The 12,484-nt window shown below is 46.3% G+C and overlaps 1 protein-coding gene across 1 annotated transcript in view; it reads right to left on the bottom strand.

Annotated features, from left to right (window-relative positions):
• Nucleotides 1-9,536: 9,536 nt before the first annotated feature.
• The window catches only part of hpse2 (heparanase 2), a gene marked incomplete at its 3' end in the record, with an annotated part of 95,712 nt that continues 92,764 nt past the window's right edge, over nt 9,537-12,484 (bottom strand). The window contains exon 12 of the mRNA XM_083658689.1: nt 9,537-9,699. Within this exon, the coding sequence (XP_083514815.1) occupies nt 9,537-9,699 (163 nt within the window). The remainder of the gene's footprint in view (nt 9,700-12,484) is intronic.

Below are 12,484 nucleotides of genomic sequence, written 5' to 3'. Positions count from 1 at the left end.
TGACTCGAAAACACGAAAGTGGCGAGGCTAGGCATCCGTACCTGCACAACCTGCTGGCCCTCTCCTCCAACTAGCGTTTACCTCAATGACAGGCAGCGCAAGCTAGCTGGCCAGCCAGTTCACTAGCTCACCAGTTTTTCAATACGCAAACCACCCGCTGAGTCAAGACCAGAAACAGATCGAAATTAAATAACTTAGAAATGGTCGCTGACTCTCCTGCATGCGGGGCCTAAAAAGCTGTCAGTCTACTATTGTGGGACTGGATAGCAATGTACTGTCAGTCTATGTTATTTGAAAAGTTGACACATTGATTCCGTAACATGCCAGACTGCTGTTGAGATGATAGGAAATGAGGATTTTTAATGGTGATTGTTTAGGAACTTTTAGAAATAAAATATGATTGGATAAAAGGTCAGAGGTCAGACCATCATCGGGCTTTACCCTCCCACTCTGTAATTAGCAGCCGCGACAGCAAACTAGTCTTGTTTTCACCTTGTGAGTGAGTGAGTGAGTGAGTGAGTGAATGAGTGTGTGTGTGTGTGTGTGTGTGTGTGTGTTTACAGGTGTGCAGTTGACATCAAAATGTTCGAAAATTGCCCTTCCCTTCCCCCCCTGGCCCACATTCGTTAATAGTTTAAAGTCCCAGGCATCGGGGCTGCTGTGATCCCATTGCAAGATGGGCAGTGGCGGCCCAACGGTTAGAGAAGCCAGCTTGTGACCGGCAGGTCGTCGGTTCAATCTCCGGGACCGGCAGGATAAATCTGGGTGGGAAAAGTGAAAAGGCAGCGCTTGCCCCTCCCTCATTACCACCACTGAGGTGCCCTTGAGCAAGGCCCTTAACCCCAACTGCTCCAGTGGAGCTGCTCAGTGGCCAGCAGATCAGACTGTGGTTGTACTGGTCAGCTTCCAGGTATGAATGTGTGTGTGTGAATGTGAAAAGGGCGCTCCTGAAAAAGAGAGTATTGCTCTCAGTGAGACCCCCCCTGTATAAATAAAGGTAAAAAAAAAGGGCCTCTAGTTTAGTTTATAGTTTCCCATAATAACGAGCACCTTCTTGTTTGATCTAACTTACTCACTGAGCATAACAGACTATTCATTTCCCCCACTATTTCTATGGTTGTCATTTGAGTTGAGGTTTCAAACAAGCTATTTGGATTCTGTGTTCTATATTCGTCCCCCCACCCCCCCCCCCCCGCCCCTTCGTTCTTTATGTTTTGTAAAGCACTTTCTGACAAACCGGTTTTGTACTTAATGTACTATATAAATAAAGTTGACTGGACTATATACATTTTAATTTTGCTCTTGTCCAGGCACGCAGTTACATTTTCTGACATACATAATCAAGCACGTCATACACAAGTGATCTCTCCTCAGAACTCGTTAAACTAACCTTGGCCCCCATTTGAAGTCGTTTGCTTGAGAAAATGCAGTCCAATTCAACTTGTCAACATGTCTGCTCTCTCTCTCTCTCTCTCTCTCTCTGTATGCTCACGTCTGTATGTGCTTATTATGGAAATATGAATGTGTATTAATCTAACTGTGGGGTTTGATTAATGGGGAATGAATGAAAGTGTGGGCTTCATAACACAAACAGTGCTTCTTCCTCGTCACTGGAGCGCTGGCTAAATGGACCCGAGTGTGAACCAGCCTGACACACTGTTTACAAGTCAACATGTGGTCCCTGTTTAAAGTGAAGCACATGTGAAAAGGAGACTGTGTTCTTCCAGATCATTTCTGGGAGCAAACAGAAAGCAAAAGGCCATAATTCCCACAAATGGAACTTGAAACAATAGCGTAATTCAAGGTACCTGCATCGGATCACAGCTCTTGACGGGCTGCCCAGTGTAATGCTTCGCTGTCATGAAACTTTTATATGGTTCAAGCTAGTTAGCCTTTAGCTCTCTCTATAGCATGTGTGCTCTCTATAGCAGGGATGGGCAACTTTGATGATAGAGAGGGCCACAATTAAAAAAATCCTCGCTATAGACAGTTTTAACTTGACAACAACAACCGTCACAACCCACCTGAATATCCGGTTTACTTCCTGTATAGGCTACATAGCTGAGCGCAGGCTGATATTCGGCTCATATTAAATGTTAACGTTAGGCCGTGTCTTCGACAGACACATTAACAAGGTAGCCTATTTCGGTCTTTATGTCTTGTAGTAGTTAGTAGTAGTTGTTGTTGTTGTTGTTGATAGTTGCCATAACAACCACCCCTGTCGGAAAGACGTGCACACGCTGGGTAGGAAGCGTTGTTGTCCCGGACCCGGAGGCGATATTTGTTTTCGGATGATGGCGAAGGCATAACCCGCCCCTCTCTGCCTCTGATTGGCCTAGCGTCAAACTTCCATCCAAACACATTCACTTGGCTATCCTGCATTACATCTCTTTCTACAGTCTGTGGTCAGACCGTCAGACTCAGTGGGTCAGACAGACATACAGCAGTTACGCTTGCTAGCCTGCATGAAAGACGCCAGTGTGTTTATGTTTTTAATAGTCATATCTATGGTTTATAACGCTGCCACTAATCAGAGGCAGAGAGGGCCAGGGGTGGGTTATGCCTTCGCCATCATCCGAAAAAAAAATTGCTTCCGGTAAGCTAGCTAGCTAGCTAATGTTAACTGCTGGTTGGTTGGCTAACTAGCGAATGTTAGCCGTTAGCTAACGTTAACACCTTACAGTCTATGGTTAACACGTTAACTAGACAAACACAGACATGCAGAGCTCCAAAAACAGAGCAATTCGTGATTTTGTTACTGTAGTTTCTGCAGAGTAACGTCCATGTTACGGATCTGACGGATAGTGCAGTCAGCAGCTATGATAGCGCAGCCAGGGGGGGGGGAGTCCATATATGGTCCATCCGGTCATGGGCACAGGACATTACGTCATCACAGGATAACGCGATTGGCTGGCTCAGATCTGTTCAAATCTGAGCCAGCCAATCACGTTGTCCTGCGTTGTTTGGAACGTGTATAAAAGGCGACCGCAGATGGGGGTGGGTGGGGGGAACCAGAGGGGGAGAGGAGAGCAGAGGGAGAGGAGGGGAGAAGCAGAGAGGAGGGGAGAGAGAGGGAGAGGGGGAACCAGAGGGGGAGAGGAGAGGGAGAGGAGGGGAGAAGCAGAGAGGAGGGGAGGGAGAGGGGGAACCAGAGGGGGAGAGGAGAGAGGGGGAGAGGAGGAGGGGAGAGAGGGGGAGAGGAGAGGGAACCAGGGGGGAGAGAGAGGGAGAGGGGGAACCAGAGGGGGAGGAGAGAGGGGGAACCAGGGGGGGGGAGAGGGGGAACCAGGGGGAGAGGAGGGGAGAGGAGAGAGGAGGGGAGAGAGGGGGAGAGGAGAGGAGAGCAGAGGGGGAGAGGAGAGGGGGAACCAGGGAGAGAGGGGGAGAGGAGGGGGGGAGAGGAGAGGGGGAACCAGGGGGGGAGAGGGGGAACCAGGGGGAGAGGAGAGGAGGAGAGAGGGGGAGAGAGGAGAGGAGAGCAGAGGGGAGGAGAGGGGAGAGGAGAGAGGGGGAGAGAGGAGAGGAGAGGAGAGGGGAGGAGAGGGGGAGAGCGCCGCCAGCGGTGGGGGGCGCCCCTTGAAGCTTAATCCCCTATGGGCGGGGTATCCGGGGATATGAGTCAAGCGCTTGCGGGGGAGGGGGGGGGGGGGCATAGTGGCTGGACCCCTCCAGGGGCACTGCCATCTCTCTGGGCGGCCCTGGTAGTGGAAGCGATCATCTTGCTCTATGACCAGAATGGGTGTTGTTCAAACTGAACATTTATTTCTTCAACATGCTGCAGCAGAAAGGGAGATAAACAGCCGACACTATTTTCGTAGTTAAGATATGAAGTAGCCTACTTCCCCCGCAGCAGCGTGATTTCTAACCCCACATAGGATAAGCAATAACCACGCCCTGTGGCGCCGGGATTGGCCAGGAGCAACACTGGAGGGCAGGCAGCCCAGCGATTTCATGAACCAACTGAATAGCTCTTGAGAACAGACAGCGATTTCGAGAGCGGACATTGAAATGAATTATGGTCACCTACCTTCCTTAGCATAGTAATAATAATAATAAGCATAATAATTGTAATCTACACAATGTACACAATCTACAAAAACATGCAATAATATAAACGTTGTTGTGTTCACGTTCATAGCTCATATAATGTATCATATCGTTAATTTCAAGCTCAATTCTTACCCAGAGAAAAGGTACAGCACTGAAAATGTAACAAGCAATAGTTTTTTAAACATCTTTATTTTAAAAGATGAAAAGGTGCTTTAGTGCCAAGCTTCAATGCTCCTGGCCAATCCCGGCGCCACAGGGCGTGGTTATTGCTTATCCTATGTGGGGTTAGAAATCACGCGTCCCGGAGCTAGCCTGAGAGGCTAATAAAAGCTACATGTTACAGAGTAAGCTGACTATCAGTACGTTATTGCACGCATAGGCCTATCTTTACATTTAAACGTTTACATAGCAAAAATAGAAATAGAAGTAGGCTATGTCAGTGTTTTCCCCTGAATAGCTGAGAAAGAGAAATAGTTTGTTACAATAGCGTTAGCTCAAATGCTAATGTTAAACAGTATGTGGATGGACAATGCTAATGCCATTAGTGCCATGTTCTGGGTTGTACAGTAAAATAAAAACAGATTTTGGTGGTCTAACCTAACCTAACCAAAAACGTCCGCCTTGTATTATTATTATTTTTTTTAAATTGAGCCAGAGGCCACACTGAGGGAGGTCGGGGGCCGCATGTGGCCCGCTGGCCGCCAGGGCAGCGTACCTATGTTCCCCGGGTCCTATATTCCCCGGGTCCTATGTTCCCCGTTTTTGTGGGACCGGGGAACATAGAACCCTTCCTAACCTCCCCCAGACCCTAACCCAAAACCTAACCTCTCCCACCCCTCACGCCTAAACCTAAGGTCGGCATTGCGGGTGGTCGGCATAGCGGATAGACACCCCAAATGTTACGGAGAGTGTTAAAAACGGGGAACATAGGACCCGGGGAACATAGGACCCGGGGAACATAGGGATGACACCGCCGCCAGTTGCCCACCCCTCCTCTATAGCATGTAGAAATCATTGCGTTGCAAGTTTTGGGTCATGCTTGGCTGGGAGACGTCCCCCTAAAAGAGGATCAAAAGAGCTGGTACAGTCTGGGGGCCCGCAGTGTCGAGCTCACCACAGCCCCTATGTACTGTCCTCCACCCCCTCAACCACCCTCAAACCATCATCCTATCAAGCAGATCCCAGCCGTCTCTGCATGGGCAGACACTGAGCCGGGTCTGGGCCAGGTTCCGTCCGTCTGGGCCAAAGCTGAGGTCTGGAGGTTTAGCGCCTTGGTTCATGTTTCCCGTCAGCGGCTGCCTCGTGCAGTGACAAGACAGCACTCTCCCCACTACAAAGAGTCCCTCCAGCTGCCTGCACATCTGGGGCCACAGAGTGTAACAGTTTGTGTGTGCGGCTGTGTGAGAGAGCGGTTCTCAACTGGTGGGTCGCAAACCCAAAATTGGGTCGCAGGGCCGTTTTGAGTGGGTTGCGGATGTGTGAAAAACAACATCAACAACAACAACAACATGAAAAAACAACAACAATGCAGACATTACTGCCTTTCAGATTCTGTAGTGGGCTCAGTTTAGGTGAAGGTACTGATGGTATCCTCCAAAACTAGAAGACCTAAGCAAGGCATCCACTGGTACCAAACATGTCATGGTAGCTTGTCGGGAAGGGGGCTAAAAAGCATGGCCATTTTCAGAGGGGTCCCTTAACCTCTCACCTCAAGATATCTGAGGCTCCGTTCAGAACCTGGCATTTAAATGGCCCAGTTCTGATCTTTGGTGCTTTGATCTGATCATTGGGTGCGTTCAGACCTGTACTTTACTGAGATCGGAGCGCCAAAGATTGGAGCTGGGCCGAGTTAGTGCAAGGTCTGAACGGGCTCCCTACCTGTATGAGAATAGGTTCTATGGGTACCCACAAGTCACAGACATGCAAAACTTTATGCTAATGCCATGCGGCTTATCCCCCCCCCCAAAAAAAAACATGCAGTTTTTTGCATGCAGTATAAATGTGTTATTTTCGCCTGTTCTATTTTAAATTCTTGAAACATCAGCAGTTTAAACTGGTTTAAAAAGGCCTTAAAGAATCTGAAATTTGATCGCGATTTAATGACCAAGGGAAAATGTGTGATCAGTTGAGAACCACTAAACCCTTCTGTGGAAACTGGTTGCACTGGTCAATGTTAGTTCACATGATGGGACTTGGTTCTTCATGCAAAAATAGCACTTTAACTTCCAAATCCTCTCTCTCTCTCTCTCTCTCTCACACACACACACACACACACACACACACACACACACACACACACACACACACACACACACACACACACACACACACACACACACACACACACACACACACACACACACACACACACACACACACACACACACACACACACACACACACACACACACACACACACACACACACACACACACACACACACAGTATGGTGACCTAGTTTGAGTTGAGCCTACTTTTATTGGCTGGAGTGCAGCTTTGTGGCACTAAGAATTTGAACACTTGTGCCACTTTTTCTTATAGGCTACTGCGGATTATACAAACAGATCGCAGACAGTTAGGTATTTGAAAAGTGTTTAATATCACTGTAAACTTTTTTTTTTTACAAAAAAATAATATAGCACACTTTACATAATAAAATAATGCTCTCAAAACAAGAAATATGAACACCTCTACATTAACTATAAACACATTCAGAGGACAAACATTGATATTTTACACATTCAGGCACTGAATCGACTATCCTCCAACACTTATGTACGAGTGTCACACTTCATGGCTTTCCTTACTCGGGTCAGAACAGTAACAATGGGACAGAATCAGAGCTCTCACCCACTCAGCTTAGTTAGCTGTCATTATGAACCATAAACCACCTAGAAGTTCTTCCTTTCCTTGGCAAAACAAAATGCGTCCATTAACTTCAACACAGTCACGCTGTCCCAAAAAAAGACAAGAGAAAGAAGCTTATATGAGACCAACAGAACACATTTCCTTCACTTTACTTCTTGGATTGAGTTGGGCCTTCGGTACCAATGAATCATCTACAACCGAAATAAAACAATGTATTAAATCATATAAATTAGGTGTATTATGTAAATAAACATATTAAGCAGGCATATCTCATCTTTAACAGTCCTTTTATGTACATTACATAAATCTGTAATAACATGATATGACAGCCAATCTGTACAAAATACATAAAATATATAATGTGTGTATGTTTTGTAAAAAAAAAAAAAAAAAGAGAAAAAAAGCTAGCAGCATAAGATGATTATTAAAGATGGGATGACACTGAACAGATAGTGAGGGAGCTTGAAAAGCACCTGAGAAACTGGGCTTGACTCTGATCCAAAGCCCGGATTCTTTCAGAACAACTCGCTATGTGTGAGGATGTCTTCACATTGCTCCCCGCTAGCTTTGCACCGCTGCACAGAACAGCACCAGTGACACAGAACGGCCTCGAAAAAGCTACACAGAAAACCAACGAATAAAGAACACAGATTTTCCCCTCAGGGCCATTTGAGACGGCAAAGAAAGAACCCTCTCTGCGGCGGCACACCGAACAAGGACGAGACAGACATATCAGTAGCATAATCAATGAGACACATGCTCATACAAACACACGCGTGCATGTGCACGTACACACACACACACGCACGCACGCACGCACGCACACACACACGCGCACACACACACACCCCACGGTATTTTCTCTTTGTGGAGAGGATCAAGTCAAACTCAAGTTGACTTGTTTATGCTTCAACAACTCTGTTCAAAGTTTTCTCTCATTCTTCTTTTGTCTGTCGGTCAGTGAAACATTAGAGGCGTAAGAAGAAGAGCTCTCAGCAGAGAGGTGACCCATCCTAGGTTTGATGATCCCAGACAAGAAGCCACTTGAGAAAGAGGATGTGGCCTTTCTTTGACACTGTATATTTCTGTTATTACAAAACACTTCGTACAAAAAAAAAGGTACAAAACCATAAAAATAAAAAATAAACATTACTGCCCATAACAAGTCTTATAGCATAATGAGGAATTAGCTGAGGAAAGCAATTAAAAGGTGTTCAGTGCAACCCTTGTTATGCGCAAAGGGCAAGTCTTTCTGTGCTGGAGCAGAGAACAGAAGAGAGGGAGGAGGAGGAGGGGGCTCTGTGCTGGAGCAGAGAACAGAAGAGGGGGAGGAGGAGGGGGCTCTGTGCTGGAGCAGAGAACAGAAGAGGGGGAGGAGGAGGGGGCTCTGTGCTGGAGCAGAGAACAGAAGAGGGGAGGAGGAGGGGGCTCTGTGCTGGAGCAGAGAACAGAAGAGGGGAGGAGGAGGGGGCTCTGTGCTGGAGCAGAGAACAGAAGAGGGGGAGGAGGAGGGGGCTCTGTGCTGGAGCAGAGAACAGAAGAGGGGGAGGAGGAGGGGGCTCTGTGCTGGAGCAGAGAACAGAAGAGGGGAGGAGGAGGAGGGGGCTCTGTGCTGGAGCAGAGAACAGAAGAGGGGGAGGAGGAGGAGGGGGCTCTGTGCTGGAGCAGAGAACAGAAGAGGGGGAGGAGGAGGAGGGGGCTCTGTGCTGGAGCAGAGAACAGAAGAGGGGGAGGAGGAGGAGGGGGCTCTGTGCTGGAGCAGAGAACAGAAGAGGGGAGGAGGAGGGGGCTCTGTGCTGGAGTAGAGAACAGAAGAGGGGAGGAGGGGGCTCCGCTCTGGAGCAGAGAACAGAAGAGGGGGAGGAGGGGGCTCTGTGCTGGAGCAGAGAACAGAAGAGGGGGAGGAGGAGGGGGCTCTGTGCTGGAGCAGAGAACAGAAGAGGGGGAGGAGGGGGCTCTGTGCTGGAGCAGAGAGCAGAAGAGGGGAGGAGGGGGCTCTGTGCTGGAGCAGAGAACAGAAGAGGGGGAGGAGGAGGCTCTGTGCTGGAGCAGAGAACACAAGAGGAGGAGGAGGGGGCTCTGTGCTGGAGCAGAGAGCAGAAGAGGGGAGGAGGGGGCTCTGTGCTGGAGCAGAGAGCAGAAGAGGGGAGGAGGGGGCTCTGTGCTGGAGCAGAGAACAGAAGAGGGGGAGGAGGAGGGGGCTCTGTGCTGGAGCAGAGAACAGAAGAGGGGAGGAGGAGGGGGCTCTGTGCTGGAGCAGAGAACAGAAGAGGGGAGGAGGAGGGGGCTCTGTGCTGGAGCAGAGAACAGAAGAGGTGGAGGAGGGGGCTCTGGAGCAGAGAACAGAAGAGGGGGAGGAGGAGGGGGGGGGCTCTGTGAGACTGCCTCCATGTTATAGATGACTTAAAGAGACTGCCTCGATGTTATAGATGACTTAAAGAGACTGCCCTTCAACCAGGGGACTGTGTTCAAGATGTGTCGACAACCCTGCACCCTCCTTCCAAACAACATCCTTTCAGGGGTCAATAAAGCATCTTTTTTAAATGTAGGGGTCTTATTGGACATCTGGGGTCAAGCTGGAGTTTGGGTCTACAGATGTTGGGGATGAAGGGTCAACATTATCTTCGGCAGGCATATGCGTTGATGTTCTTGATGACGTAGAAGCCTATGGTCAGGGGAGGCATGGCTATTGTCCGTCCAGCCCTCAGCGTCCTGGGCTTCAACTCCGGGAAGGTCTCATTGTCCACCATGAGCAGCTTCTCCCCATTCAGCTGGACGTGTCTGCAAGGAGAAGAACATGGGAAACAGAGTCAAACAAGATACACAAGAGCTGCTTCTTACTTCACTTGAGTCAATTGAGTACCGCAAGGATGACATTCTTTTTTGTAGGCTTACCCAGAAGTCCCTGCACTTCCTGGTTCTTACGCGTAAAAGTCACGATTTTTGTGTGGGAATTTCGGTCTAATGCATAAGACATAAGGTCTGTGGTTAACAAAAGTTTATGAAACAGCGAAGTTTGTTTTCAGAAAGATAATCTTCACAAATGAGGACCACTTTTATGACTTTTGAAGCGTTTTCTGAATATCGCGGGAACAAAAAAAAACAAATTTACGCTTAGAAAAACATAAAAGTGGTCCTCATTTGTTACGATTATTGTGCTGAACACAAAAAAAGTTGTTTCATAAACCTTTATTAACCACAGACTTTATTTCAAGCATTTAACCAAAATCCCCATACAAAAATCCCATTGAAATCCCATGACAGCATCAGCTGAGTGAGATTCAATGTGTCTATGTGGATTAACTGTGTTTAGAGTGCATTATGTTATGTATGAGTTTCGATCTATCATTGAAAACTGTCATTCCCAAGAGGTGCTAAAGCATCAGTGCTGGTTGCCAAACTTCAGATGAAGAACACTGCTTAGTTACAGCTCTCTGAACCTCTACAGGCACAGTGAGAGAGAGAGAGAGGCTCTTTTATATAGAAAGAGAAAGAGAGAAGGACTAGTCCCTCTGGACAACAGATGGCAATTTATCCAATCATCATCCATGCTCAACCTTTCTGTAAGCTTGACAATGCAGCAGGTTGTACACTTGGGGGCGCTACAGTCACAAAATTGTAATTTCAAGATTGCGACTCTTGAGGTAGCAGGAATGTCTATTGCAATAACCATTAATATTCAAACCGCAACACTCCCTTCACAAACGGCTTTAATTTAGTCAATTGCACAAAACAGTAAAATCCAAACAATTGCAGAAAGCAAATTGTAACATAATAATATTAAGAATAATAATTCCCCATGCTCCTGAAAATGGCCTTTGCCTGTGAAAGGTGGCCGCTGTCTGAGAGCAACAACACTTATCTTCACACCATGAAAACCAAATAGGAAAACAACATAAGTAGGCTGAGACAATTTAAAAAACCAAGCGCATTTTTGTAACATTTACTCTCTAATTGAATTAGATGATGCTGTATTGGGGTAATTGAAAAATGATGCTAACCTGAGAAACAGCTCGTTAAATCTGAGTCCAAAGAGGAAAAACTTTCCACTCTCTCATCCTTGGTGAAGTGAATTAGCTTTTCTTTCTTTCTTTCGTTCTTTCTTTCTTTCTTTCTTTCTTTCTTTCTTTCTTTCTTTCTTTCTTTCTTTCCTTCCTTTTTCTTTCTTGCTTCAATGAAATGGCATCAATGATATATCAGCAATAGCTACATCTATTTTACATACGCATATAAGTGCATTATGGGCATATTATATGGATTATAATCATGAAAAAGATGGCACCATACATTATGAAACTTTATGAATCCAGCAGAACTATGCTATGAAACATGCTCCATTAACACTTGAGAGGAAACCAACTGTGTTCCATTTCGTTGGACCACAAAACTATTAAAAAAAATGCTTTCGTTCTCTGAAATCTTAATATGCAAAATACTACATAAATCATAATTCTCATTTCCTTGTAATGCATTTAACCATGGTCTAATCTAATGTGAAATAATGTACTCATACTGCTGTGTACTTCATACCGTTTCCTTTAATGTGCAGCTCTTCATGTGGTTGATATTACCATTATTGTATTAGTATATTTAATCCTTGAATCCATCATAATATACATTTTAAACTTTATTACAAAAATATAACATTTTATGGCCAGGGCTGGGGTGTAAATCTTTTTAGGTAAAACATAAATTAAATGAAGTAAAATGAAGTAAAATAAAATAAAATAAAAATAAACCCACAGTTAAAGGTGAATACTGTGTACTATAATGAAATTATGAATAACTTAGGATGCCGTTTTGCTCCAGTGAAATGTTCAAAGCTTCCCTATAACATACCTTGGCATACACTTCTATACAGGCCACACTTAGGAAGTCCCACGACTCCGTTCACACATTTATAGGCATCTGGTGTTGCTAAACTCTTAATGAACGTACTGCACTGCCTGCGGTCAGGTAAAGCACTTTGGCTTTGGCTCCTCCCCTTCCTATTAATGACCCTGTACCCATGTTCTTACACCCCCTCACATCCTCCATGGTTAGGCTGTTAGTGAAGGATCCATTATGGACTGCAGTCCTCAGTCATTAGGCTGTTATTGCAGGATTTCAGGCTCAAGGCCTGAGAACAGGCTGCGAGTTTAGACAAGAGAGGTGAGGGGGCAGAGACAGACCGGTGTTAACTTTTATTTTAAGGGACCGTTTAAGGAAATAGGCCTTATATTGCCTTGTTAGCTAAGGTGTAAATCATAGTGAACATGAGGATTGCAAACTAGAGAGGTAAAATAGCATGAATATAAAAGGGATAGACATTGATAAAACATCCGTGTTGGGCTGTAAAAACAGGTCCGTATTACCAGGGAAAGCAAACCTCTTGCAACTCTGGGAAGGGTTCTGGGCCCGGCGGATGGCTCTTGTCATAACTTAGTTGGCCCGTTTGAGTTTCAATAAAGCAGGACAACATATTATGACAGTCTGAGTGAAGACTTAACTTAATGGTTCTTAACTACGGCGGTGGTGAAAGTGACGTCTAGGCTTTGCCAACTGGATTCTGTGTGTGGGTTCTGTG

Source organism: Poromitra crassiceps, assembly GCF_964638095.1.
Source record: "Poromitra crassiceps genome assembly, chromosome: 22".
Lineage (NCBI taxonomy): Eukaryota > Metazoa > Chordata > Actinopteri > Beryciformes > Melamphaidae > Poromitra > Poromitra crassiceps.
The sequence above is the reverse complement of the archived record's forward strand: the minus strand, read 5'-3'. Positions and strand labels throughout refer to the sequence as shown.